A 13,551-nucleotide genomic window follows, 5' to 3' on the forward strand; every position below is an offset into this window, starting at 1 on the left:
CGTTCTCTGAGACCAGTGAAACTGCAGCACCAGTGTCCAGTTCCACGTATACAGGTTTGCCGTCCAACAATGGGGTTACCCAGTATTCATGTGAGCCCACTGCCAAAGACAAAACGTAGTGTGGCACTACTTCTTCGCACAGGGTGTCACTTTGACCATCTTGAGTCTGCTCAATGATATGTAGATTTTCCTTTTTGGTTCGCCAGACTGCAGACCTCTCTTTCTTTGGTTTTGCAGGCACGTTCAATATGTCCCTTTTTTCCGCACTGTCCACACACTAGGTCCTTACACCAGCATTCTGATGCCTGGTGACCCAGCATACCACAGTGGCAACATTTCTGGCTCCCCACTGTTTTGTGGGTAAGTTTTTGGAGCACTTTAGGCACCCTAGGGGGTACACTGAGGTATTGTACCTCCCGTACGGCCAGTTGCATGGAGACCGCAATATCAGTGGCCTTCTGTAAGGTGAGCTGTGCCCCTGTTAATAGCTTCACTGTGCTTAATAGCTTCCATATAGCTTCACTGTGCAGGACACATACTAAACTTGTCATATTTGGCATCATTTAACATCTCCTTAAATTCATAGTGTTCCACAAGCTTTTTCATAGTTGCTACAAATTATACAACTGTTTCACTTTCTTTTTAGTCTCTTATGTGGAACTTATACTTTTCGGCAATTACCATTGGTTTTGGAGCAAAATGTGACCCCAGGATTTCCACAGTGTCTCTGTAAGATTTGGTCTCTGGCTTAACAGGGTGCAGTATACTGCGTAGCAGAGAGTAGGTCTTAGCCCCTACAACACTTAAGAATATTGGCACCTTAATGTCATTTGCAATAACAAAAAGCTCAAATGGCCATAATACACGTTTCATTGCTCTATAGTCTCCTCAAAAGGTCCCAGTGGCCCCGTAAGTGTAGCCATGGCTACAGGATCTTCCTTCCTTTCTTTTTCTCTCTCTCCCCCTTCCTGCTCCCCTCCCCCAGCTTCTGGGCTTCACTTGGGTCAGAACAAAGCAGACCCTGGTTTTAGTTTCAGTTTGCACTGTCAGTGTAACAGTCAGTTCTCACCCCCACCTTCCAGACAAGCAAAAAGTCTTGTTTCTGCACATTGACTTCTACATTTTCTGTTGCAGGAGACAGCTTGGTATCCTGAAAAAAATGCAGAAGAATGGCTCTTGCGCAAGAGGGTTTTTTTGCGCAAAAGCCTCTTGCACAAAAATGGAGCCTAATTAATTATGCAAATGAGGTGTGGCAATATTCCACGCTTCACCTCATTTGCATATTTTTTGCACAAAAAAGGGGTAGTGTAGACCTAGCCATTATGGTTTAGCTACTATACATCTTATGTTTCTCATTCTTCCAGAAGAACTTTAATGTTGGTGTAACAGAACAGTGTAAACAGTGCTAGTTGTTCAGTTATCAGATATCTGGTCTAGAACCAATGCTTAGAAAAGTGCATAAATGGGGAAATTTTTCAAAGTCATGAAGTACACTTAGGAATTCAACTCTTGTTGAAAGCTACTGGGATTTAGACATCTAATTCCCATTTCAGTTTTGAAAATCTTACCCAGAGCATTTTTGTCAAATGGCCAAATAGCAACTTTGTACTGGCTTTCTGACTCTTTCTAGTGCTCAGTGTCTCAAGGACTCTAGAGTTCAGCCCATCATTACGTTTGACAATATTGGCCACTGAATTCTCATAGGGAAGTTGGTGAAAGCAAGGTGGCAAAGAGAATGTAACTTTACAATGCATTGTTTTCCTACCTGCCAGGGATTGAAAAAAGTACTTAGTGACCTATAAAACGCTGGTTACCTCAACTGTCAAGTGGTATAAAATGACCTTTCCTCCTCTTAGTAGTTTATGAAATATTATATTTTACAGTGATGTCAGAGGTCTTACCTGGTCTTTAGACTTTTTTTTCCTTTTGTACTAATCAAGATCTGCATATTGTAGGAGATGCCAAACGGCCAGTCTAATGATCTGTCATTGCTTGACTTTACTTTGGTATGCCTTGAACGTTCAGCAATATGCAACAGGAGAATCTTTGTTTCACCCAACAAAGTATTTCAATAGTTTTCTTTTTTCTTGCTAATTATACATTATGGATAGGTTGTAATTTGGTTGTATTCATTGCAGGGTGTAAGGCTATAATTATTTTAGTGTATTTCTTATATAAATCAAAACAAAGCTAAACTTTGTCATAATGAGCTAAACCTTTTTGTATGTTTGCTATTCAGTGGCGTTCTGTGTGTTTTGTAAATTAATATTTTTCCTCCTGACAATTGCTTTCCTAGCATGCAATGATGCTTCCTGTCCTCACCCACCATATTCGTTATCATCAATGTCTGATGCATTTGGACAAGTTGATAGGCTATACTTTCCAAGATCGATGCTTGCTACAGGTAAGAAATGCCAAAGACAATTACATACTGCTTTGCCATCTGAATTGTGCAGGATTCAAGCTCTGCTCCTGTGAAGCAAGGGGAAGGGAGAGCTAGTTTAGATAGTTAGGCTTATGTGAACTTACTAACCATGGAGAAATGAGATGTATTTCTGATATTGAGATGCACCTAGTTATTTGCACCTCCTATGTCCCGTGAGAATCTGTAAAATCAGGATCCCACTGCCTTTGGTTGGTACATCATGGAATCCTACAGGATGAAAAGCACTATGTACAAATACAAGATTATATTTTTGTTTTTTATCAGTTTCCTTTTGCTGACTTCTGAACAACCAGTGTCATATTGCAGCGGTATCTGTAAATTTTGCCTTCTACTGTTTTGTTGTTCATTTTTTCATAAAGGATTCTTTGTGTTCAAAGCTGTGAACACACAAATCTCTTCAGACTTAGTCGAAATGTTCACTGTTACAAAGTGAAAGAGAGAAGTTGTGTTACTTTTGGGGTTTTAATACATCTGTGTTGCATGGTCTACCAGTTGTGCAAGTGCATTTTTGCACACTGGGATTCTCTCAGCAAAAACTGTCTATTGCAGATCCAAATGAAAAGACAAAAATAAGTAAGTAGACGTGTGTTATCTCATTTTAGTGCAAAAAGGGCATTTTATATCATTTCAGTTTTAAATGCTGAAATTTACATGTTTTGCTTTGTTTTTGTGCATGTAATGAATTAAGACTTATTAATACTCTCAAATGTATTAATAAAATCCTCTTAAATCCTCCTTGTACAAACGACATTTGTTTGTAAAATGGAGGGGATGGGTCTTATGCTTAATTATGAGCACGTTTTCAGAGGGGTTTTCCCTCCAATATCCTTGATATTAGAGTTTGAAGATTTGAAAAAAATAAAAAAGCCAGAAAAACCTACTGACTACCATGGCGGAACACTTGAGGCAAAAAGCAAATAAGTTATCAATAATATGGGAAGCATAAGACAATGTGACCAACATAAATCACACTGAATGCCCGGAGGCACTATCTAGGCTTGTTCCTTCTGCATGCTTATTGAATAGCTAAGAATTTGTTACAGAAGACAGAGAGAGAGAAACAGACCCAAGTGAGATTTATATTTCACAGTTTAAATAAGTGTTCAAGTCTAATATACAAATAAAGATCTCAGTGATGGTCTAGATTTCATCATGCAGTACACATATAAAGACCTGACAGTGAAGAGAGACTAAGGGGTCTTTCATGTGTGTTTTATTTTAACTATTCTAATAAGTTTTAGGGCTCATCTAGACTACGCTAAAGTGTCGAAAGAGGATATGCAAATTCTACTGGAATTTGCATATCTTCTTCCGATCTTGCTTTTGAAAGTGCAGCTTTCGAAAGTGAAAGTAGTCTGGATGCAGTTTTTTCCGGCATCCCATCCCTTTTTTCGAAACGCCGCATAAACCTCATTTTTTGAGGAAAAGCTCCGCTTTCGAAAGTGAGAACAAAAGAAGTGTCACCTTTCGACATTTCAGCGTAGTGTAGACATAGCCTAAGTGTACTCTATTTTAGAAAAATAAGAGTTGTACAGGTGTAGGTTTGATAAGCTGTAGTTAGTACTGCTTAAGTATTTAACAGGGATTTGGAGGAAAATGTTATAAGTTGAAGGAACAGTTTGCCCTGACAATAGTTTAAAATAAGCCTTGTTTGAATGATGAGGGCAAAGGAGCCTTCAGAAGCTTTTTGTTTAGCATCGAAGGCCCCAGTCTTACAAATATTTCATGAATAACTTTCTGCATGTAAGTTGTCTAATTTAACTCAGTGGGACTGCTAACAATTCTCACACTTATCTGTGCAGTAGTAGGGCCTAAGCTGTATTAATTGCTATTGACACCTCCCACTTCTGCCATTTATAAAGTGATAGCAGCAGAGATGCAAGTGCCTGGTAGCTCTTACAATGCAAGCTAAATATAACTCTCAAGTCTGCCACTCCTATTCACCTTCACTCGTACAGTGCTCTGACAGGGGTCCTAGCGAAGGCAATGAAAATATGGGTCTAATCTTTGAGAGCAACAGTTGTAGAGTCTGGCTTTTAGTGGGCAAAAATGTGATCATCTGTCTTTTACCAACAAAAGATAAGGTGCTCCTTATTGATACTTTGCATATTTTCATTTAGTTACAAATGCTTGAAGTGGTATTGCACTGTAAAGATATATTTATGAGGTAATATTATTAGATTTCATGTTTTTGTACTAAACAAATCTTCATATTATTTAACTTTGCCAAATTAGCAAGCACAATATTTTAGGGGAAGTTGACAATCCAGATTTTTTTTCCTTCAAAAACTGATTTATTTTGTTTAAAGCTTTTGAAAGTTAATTAGCTTAAGTGATGGTAAGGTATAACTGATGTGTTTCTTGACTTATCTGAAGTAGTACATCCTACATTTTAATTGCTTGAACCAGAGTTACTAATTGCCAACAGCACACCATAGCATGTCTTCAAACTGTGAAATAGCTGTTGTTAGCAGCTACCAGTCTAACATTGCTTATAGTGTTTACAAAAATAAATCCAGTTTTTGTCTTGCACATGCTGCATTTTAGCTTGCCATGACTCATCCAAGCCATCACTTAAATTTTGGAATGAATCCAGACCATGCAAGAAATTCCTTGTCCAACTGTGGGATTCGACAGCCCAAGTATGGAGACCGAAAAGTCCATCACATGCACATGAGGAAAAAAGGTGCGCAGTTACACCATTATTGTTTTCTTGCTCGCCATCCTTAGCCTCCAGGAAAAACTGCCTAACTGATGCTTGGTCAGCCTATATTCTTCTTAAGGCTTATCTTCTTTACAGTGTTAGTTCAAGTTTATTCCAACCTGACTAACTTCAGTGGTCAAAGTCAGTGATTGTGTTAGTAGCACAAAATAGTTGCATGCCCACTGTACTATATGGAGTTTCAATAGCAGTTGTGTTTTAACACACACATACTCACTCTCCTACCCATCTGCCCCAGAGGGGCAGCAATCTTGAGTTTAAGATGCCACTTACCCAGAGCTAGAGATTTTTGTGTGTGCATGAGAATCAGATTGGGGCAATACTCAAGAATTATACCTTGAGCTAACATTCCAGTGAAGACTAGCTGTATGAGGGAATTTTAGTGGAAAGTACTAATTCTTGAGCAATAGGAACTAATAAATGACTGGGAGATCTATTATGAATTATTAGATTTTGCCAATTAGCAACAAGTAGCAAACAAAATAAGCAAGAATAATAATAAATCACAGAATGTAATTTATTTTCTTTTTGACAAGTGTATCTATTGATATTTTCAAAATATAGTAAGTATACTCAAGTATATTTTATAAAAAATGATGACATCTTATTAACACTGCTATGAAATCCTTGCTGGATCATTTCAGAAGCAATGCAGTTGTCAAATGAGTGGACTCTGCTGCACAATTTATTTCTCTCATACGTACAGGCAGATGCAGTAATACAAATTGCCAGGTGTTCATACAATATTTGGTGGTGTCGGTGTGGGGGAGTCGGTCTCATTTGGAACCTGACCTTTCTGTGATTTTATATCTGGCTCCATGCATGTAAAAGCAGTTTCCTGTCCGCTGCTATTAGGTAGCCATTAGTCCTCTGGAATTTCACTCTGAATCTGTGGTGTTTCTGCTGTCTGAAAGACCCCATAACATTTTTTATTTGTATGGGTTTTTTTTTATGCAGAATAAGATATTTGCATGGTAAATACAAAATGATGTTTGAAGAAATTACTTCTGTGAAATTGGTGGTGATTTTTAATAACTTATTAGTATTATTTATTTTTGCAGGAATAAACACCTTGATTAATATTATGTCACGCCTAGGGCAAGATGATCCTACTCCTTCCAGGTAAAGAAAGCCGCTAACACTTTGCTTACAGCATTTTATTTAGATGTTAATGTGTGCAGATCAGTTTTTACTTGGACCTAGAAGGTTAACTAGAAATGAAAATTAAGCTCTAGATTCTTAAAAGCCTTTTCAACAGAACATCCCGATGATTTTTAACTGCTGTGAAGGAGGTGTATGTGTACCCCTGTGCATGTGCACAGAGAGGAAAATAACTACAAAAATACTGGTGGGTTTTTTTTTTTTTTTTTAATAAAACCAAATGAATTTTTTGAAAGAGGCACAACGAGAGTGTTGAATAAAAATAGTATTTTAAGGTGCCACAGGACTCCTCGCCGCTTTTGCAGATTCAGACTAACACAGCTACCCCTCTGATATTTTAAGATGGTGTAACTCAAAACTTGCAAAGCCGCTATTTGCCCAAAGCATCCATCTGCAAGTGCACAGAAACCAATCACCAGCTTGGTAATGCATATGGAAAAGAAGGCATTTTAGAGAGTCCCTAAAGAAAATCTGCTTCAGTCCAAGAACTTGAAGAATCACTAATGCTTCTGTCTGGACAACTCAAATGATAGACAGAGAAATGCTAGCTTTATTTTATTGTATGCGCATCAAATTAGCCACTGGGCCAATGGGTCCTGTGCTCTGGGAGCCCTTAAAAATGGGCTCTCCTATGCCCCATCCTCTGCCTGCCTGACGTGATAAAAGTTAAGCATACATGGATAAGTGTTTGCAGCAGTTTGAGATATTGTGTGCTGGAATTGGTCCTTTTCTTACTCAGCTGCTATTGCCTAGCTTTCTGTTTCTTACCTATTAATAAATCTGCTAATGGGAGGGGGCTTGAAAGAAAGGAATTTTGAAACTAAAAAAAATATGATAAAGCACTCTCAGAAGCAATTTAAAAAATGAGAGCAAGGAAGCAAAGAACTCTAAAAGAGGAAAAGAGAAGGAACATAGTGCTTATTAGTTTGATAGAAGACAATCCCTTCAAATATTCTGTTTTCTTAAGTCTTCAACGAGCCTCAAGGAAATAATAGGAAATGGGGCACAGGTCACTTGTCTTTGACATAAGGAGACTGTGAAAAATAAAAGCACAACTATACTGTCATGTAGTTGGAAATGCACCAACAAATCCATTGTAGAGTCATCAGTCCCAGGAGACATTTGTGTTTATCATAGACACTTCCCCAATAGTGCATAGAGCTAAGATTGGTGATTTACTTCCAATCACCGGATGCCCATGGCAAAGCACAAATAGCCTGATCTTAGCATGCCATTATGCACCACTAGTTAGAAATGCTGCTTCCTTTCTCCCTGTTAAACACTGATAAATAATCTATGATGACTCAAAGACCTGTTGTATCAGTTCTGAGTTTGATAACCCATATGTTCATTGCTGTCCATCAAGAGGAAAATATCAAAATAGGAAAGCAGTGGAAACGTGCCTTCTTAATCACCAAAAAAATTAATCTTTACTGTGCAAATAACCAAAATTCAGTGGGATTACTGACAATAAGTCTTTAAAAACTTTTGCAGGATTAACCATAATGAACGTTTAGAATTTTTGGGAGATGCCGTGGTGGAATTTTTAACAAGGTAAGTGTACAGTTTTTCTACAAAATTCTACATTGTGTTGTCATTAATCAAATCTCATATGTTTTTTCCCTTAACATTCAATTGCATTATGTTTTGAAATGTGTAATTTTAGATAGTTTGTATATTTCCCTGCAATGATTTTAAGAGCTGCGCTTCTGCATGTACTTCTTTTTCAAGCCCCTTACAATGCTAGCGCTGTGAAGGGTAAGATTACAAGATGAAAGGCTAGTGTCTCTGTCCTGTCAAATGCTATTTGAAGTTGCTCATGACTGTAAGAGATCAACTTGTCTTGGACCAAATACTTTAGAGCTTATAACCAATTTATAAAAAGGAGAGAGATTATTTTAAAATGTGTCATTTTGTTTCCGTGGCTTCTCTCGATCGCTTCCCCTCTAATCTGAAGAGTAGTGTTTACAAGCAGTATTGAATGTGTAGAATTTTTTAGGGGGATTATTTTCTAAACCTCAGTCCTCTGGGGCACATCTTGTCTTTTAAGAATATATTTACATTCATGTACAAACCATTTGAAAATAATAACACAAAACAAAATTCATAGTTCATCAAAAATCATACCCAATTTTGCCAAGCAGAGTCTTCTGAAAGTAGTAAATACTAGAAAATTACAAAACAACTCAAACTATCCATTCTGAGCTGAGTGCAAGTGGTAGCAAGCGTGGTGAAAAGTGTTGTTTGTGACAAGCAGCAATATCATTCAACATTAACATTCAGTGTGAACGATTTTAAATCCTTTTCTAGAACCCTTGTCAGTCTATTTTTAAGAGGGAAATAGCATGCTTAATGGGAGGCTTTTATAAGAGCTCATGATGTTATGGGTAACAAAATTGCACCATCCATTGACACCCAATAGCTACTCTGGATTAGGGGTGAAGTAATCTGTGGCCTTTTCTATAGGGAGACAGGAGACAAAGTGTTTTTGGTTATGAAACACAAATTCTTAGCAGTACTACTTAAAAGCTACTTCTCTGAGACTCACAAGCCTGTATATTTGGATACTTATGTAAATTTCAATGTACATTTAAAGCTTGTCTATGCAGTAGTGTATCATGCTTTATGGGGTTGTGATTGCTAAAGTGTATTACAATTTTGTGCATTAGCCCTGTACCATAGTGCTGTTAGAAGCAACTCTATATTAGAGTGCACCAAAGATCCTTTAGCATGCATCAACAGGGTTTCCAGACCAATTGAAGTTCCACGTGTGAACATGTTTTAGAAATCACTCCCCCATAAAGCACATTACCCTACCTTGCTAGCTGTAGAGGGCTACCTAACTTATAGTATATTTCAGAAACACATGCAAAATTTCATAGTGTCACATACAATGGTAATAAATACAATTCAACAGAATAGCAGTGAAAAGCATATTATATAATGTAGTGAAAATGAGGATACAGGGTTTTATTTTGAGATGTTTTATTGTGTGCCACACTTGAATTTTTGCATGACCATCTTGGGATAGCTCAAAGAGAATTAATTTTACAGAGAGTGCTGAGCGTGCTTTCTCTAAAGATCCTGCTGCCTCATGATTCTGAGATTGGTCTCCTGTAATGCAGGTTGCCAAAATCACTAGTCACTTTTCAAAATGTTGGTTGGGCGATTTAATGCCAATCTTCTTTTACTAACTTTTAGTCAATTTATAATCCATGGTTTACTTAATTTCCTTAAATTAATTCCTTAATTACCTCATGAAATACTTTATTAAATTCCTTTTGGAGGTCCATTATGTTGTTCCTAATTAAGTTTTGGTGTTAATTACGTTTTCCAGATGTGTCACCTTGGGTAAAAATATGCTAGTAGATTTCACTTTTGCCTAGCTAGTTCACTTTCACGATCATCAGGCTCTTCCACACATGGTTGCAATGTTTGGTTTGCATTGGCCTCAGGGAGAGACTTACCTTTAAAAACAAGCTCCCCAAACTTTTCAGTGAATTTTTTTTAAAAAGTATTGGTAAGAAAATGTTTAAAAATCCTACGTCTTGGGTCAGATTTCATGTTGGCCACTCTGGAGACAAGCTCTTTTCCCACGCCCTAGAGAATGCCTTCTCCTACTGAATGTTTTGCCACGGCATTCTTTCGTTGTAAGGTCCCAACCCTCACTGAATTCTGCAGAAATGGTGACTTCAGGTAGTTAACAGTTTATATGCTAAATAGTATAGTAAAATGATTATCTACACAATACTGTTTTAAAAAAAAAAGTTTTTACCATAGATCTGGTGAAGTTCTGTGGTGGGGAAGGGACTTTGTTACTCATTTAAGGTGTCAACATCTTAGAGACCAGCACATAAATGTATCAGTGTGGAGACAGTTGACTTTTTTTCTTTGCAGTGTCCATTTGTACTACCTGTTTCCAAGCCTAGAGGAAGGAGGGTTAGCTACGTATCGCACTGCCATTGTTCAGAACCAGCATCTTGCTATGTTGGCCAAGGTATGGACAGGCATTTTTATCTGTTTCTCTTTGAATTATGTAGCTATCATGTCTGGCAGTAGGTGGGTTACTTATGGGTCTGTTTACCTAACATCAGTATTTTATTGTATAATTTGAATTTGGGCATTAGGAGCTCTCATTAGTTTTAAAGGTAAACATCAGTTAACATTTCCAATCTGATGGGTGTAAATAAGAGACATTCAAAAGGAGCCAATCCTTCAACTGAGATATGGATTTCTAAGATGTCTGTCATTAAGGCCTCCTAATATTTAACTCTTTGCTGCACTAATAGTGAATGTTGGTAGTGAATGGATAATTGAAGAGCAAACTTGATAGTTGTAGGATGGCCTATAGCAGGCCTGGGCAAAATACGGCCCACAGGCTGAATCCAGCCTGCCAAGCCACCAGATCCAGCCCACAGATGCAACAGGAAGCCCCCAGGCAGGTTCCTCTGCTTGTCCTGCACACCGCTCAGAAAAGCGGCTGCGGGGCCATTCCTGTTTCAAAACTGTGATCCTAGAGGGGAAGGAGGGAAGTCTTCAGGCACTGCCCCCACTCCCAGCATAATCCCATTGGCCAGTTTCTGGCCAGAAACTGGCCAATGGAAGCTACCTGTTTGATTAGCAGGCATCACACAAAGCACCAGGCCCCCCTTCCCTCCAGCTCAGTCATTCACACAAGTACATGGCCCTTGAACCTGGGTATGCACGGGCAGGGAGGCAGGTAAGCAGGCTAGCTGGCTGAGAAACCTTTTAAGCTCTGCAAGCATTTAGCTCTGCAAGCAGGCAGGCTGGTTGGGCTGCTTGTTATGTTTACACAAAGCACACGAGATCTTTTATAGGGGAAAAGGCAGTACGCCACATTTATTGAGAATACAGCCGTTGTATATGCTTTTTAATCATTCAGAGTATGACTAGACTACATGCCTCTGGTGACAGAGGCATGTAGATTAGACTACCCGGCATAGGATTTAAATAATCGCCGCTTCATTTAAATTTACAGGGCTACTGCGCTGAGCCGATCAGCTGTTTGTCGGCTCAGCGCGGTAGTCTGGACGCTCTGCGGTCGACATCAAAGGCATTTGTCGACCTCCCAGGTATGCCTCATCCCCCCCTCTTGCACCCTTACCCCCTCCCAGATCTAGCACCCCAATCCTCTGCCCCAGATCACAATCCCCTCCTACCCTAGGTCACAACCCAAACTCCTGCACCCCAGTCTCCTCCCCTAGGTCACAAACCAAAACCCTGCACCCCAACCCTCTGCCCTAGGTCACACCTGACTTCTTCACCCATACTCTCTTCCAGATCCCACTCTCCCTGCACCCCAATCCCTTACCCCAGGCTCCCTTCTGCACCCAGCCTCCATTTCAGACCCCACACCTCCTCCATTAATATCCTGGAAGAGTTCGGCCCTCGACTGCTTTCCAAAATCTTGGCGTGAGCCCCCTGTCAAAAATTATTGCCAACCCCTGACCTATAGTGTAACATGTAGCAAAAAAACTACGTGGGGAGAAAGGTAAGAAGAAAAACCCATCCAGCTTGGAGGTTCACTTTTTAGATTCACTATGTTCTAGCAAAGAATGATATTAGAAGGGCTTTCTGTGATAAATAAGATTATATCCCCTGACAAATATAAGAAGCTGTATGAAGTTTAGCTTGTTATTAGATTCTGTGAGTGATATGATTTGTTGTTGTTTTTTTAATGTTCCGTCTGATGGTAAGATTAGAATATGATACAGAAACATGACTAAATCTATTTCCACGATAGTTTGTATTCTCTTTAAATTTGTTTTTGTTAACAGTGAAAATCTTACTACATTTGATTTAAAAGAAACACATATGCTACTTACCTTCCACAACAACAATGATGTAGCAGATTAAAGACTTGCTAAGATTACACCAACTAAAATTCATCTTTTAAATATATCACCTATGGATTCAAAATGCCCTTTTTAGTCTTCTTTGTCCATACCCACTAATTTAAAAATTTATTATCCAGTCCTGAATTATTGTCAAAGATTGTGCAGTTAAACTTCCTGCCTTGTGCTCTTCATTTCCTATCAGGAATGGAGGGGCAAAGAATGAACACAGTAATTTTCTTCCAAAAGACTTCTTTAAGTACACAGTGAGCAGGACGATACAGACTAAAGGAAACACTTTCAATCAAGGCATTTATGGCATCTTTTGAGAAAGTTGCTTATGTATCTTATGGCATGTTTTAAAATTTAAATATATTTTATTTATTACATATAAATTTACCTGGTTTTCCGGATGCTGCTTTGTCTCCATTTTCTACTTTCTCCCACTCCCACCCCACCCCCTACTTGAAATATCCCTCTACATCCTCACACTGCATTCAATTTTCTTTCATTCAAAGAAGACAAATAAGATCCCTTATATAGGTTGCTCTGTAATTGTGTGGAAGGGTCATGGTTGAATAATACAAGGAGAATTCTTTTGAGCTATAGTATTCCCTAGCCCTCTGTGTAGTTCTGTAAGGATCCGGTATGTGGGAATATTTCTTCTGGATGAACTGGCCCATACTCTCTAGAAGTCTGTATCTACATATAGAGACATAGAGCACTGGGTTTTCATTATAGGAGTCTCCTTCCTCCATTGATAAGTGTAACACATTTGATTTGCCACAGATAGGTTTGTTTTGCTTGGTTGTGCACTTTTTGTTTGTTTGTTTGTTTGTGTTTGACAGATTGTTGTAAGATACACCAACTTTTAAGCTACCAACTTTTCTAAAAGGCCAAATTTTATTCTAGGTATTGGTGCGTCCAGTTTGCCTAATTTTGGGATTTAAAGTACCAATTTCTGTAACTTCCAAATTAATGTATGAGTAAGATTTTTAAAGTCTATCTGCAGCCTACCTTGATCAAATCTGAAAAGAAAATTTTATTAAAGGAATGAAGCCAGCTGGAAAATTTGGAGCTGACACTAATAGCAGCAATTAAGCTTAAATTCAACATAAGCCACAAAATGTTATTTTGACGTTGATTCTTCAAAGTAGTTTGCCTCAGTGTATCAATGTGTAAAGTTCAGTGCAACATAATTTGTATATTGTACAGCAAATGTGTATGTTTTATCTGTTGAAAATGCAATACTGTTTTTTAAAATTGAAATGCATTTTAGACCATACATCACTAAAATATTTCAGTTTTCCTTCCTCACCTATTGAATACTCTCTATGCGGATACGGATGAAAATTAATGAGACCTTG

At 38.4% G+C, this 13,551-nt stretch overlaps 1 protein-coding gene across 2 annotated transcripts in view; it reads left to right on the top strand.

The window, feature by feature from the left end:
• The window catches only part of DROSHA (drosha ribonuclease III), a 99,825-nt gene that overhangs the window by 53,591 nt on the left and 32,683 nt on the right, over positions 1 to 13,551 (top strand). For both annotated transcript variants that reach the window (XR_012901729.1, XM_006114260.4), the window contains exons 17-21: positions 2,297 to 2,404; positions 4,994 to 5,132; positions 6,230 to 6,290; positions 7,824 to 7,883; positions 10,227 to 10,326. Coding sequence is in view for 1 of the 2 variants with exons in the window: in XM_006114260.4 (XP_006114322.2) it covers positions 2,297 to 2,404; positions 4,994 to 5,132; positions 6,230 to 6,290; positions 7,824 to 7,883; positions 10,227 to 10,326 (468 nt within the window). In the remaining variant the exon portion in view is untranslated. The remainder of the gene's footprint in view (positions 1 to 2,296; positions 2,405 to 4,993; positions 5,133 to 6,229; positions 6,291 to 7,823; positions 7,884 to 10,226; positions 10,327 to 13,551) is intronic.

This window comes from Pelodiscus sinensis, chromosome 2, assembly GCF_049634645.1.
Source record: "Pelodiscus sinensis isolate JC-2024 chromosome 2, ASM4963464v1, whole genome shotgun sequence".
In the NCBI taxonomy this organism is placed as follows: Eukaryota; Metazoa; Chordata; order Testudines; family Trionychidae; genus Pelodiscus; species Pelodiscus sinensis.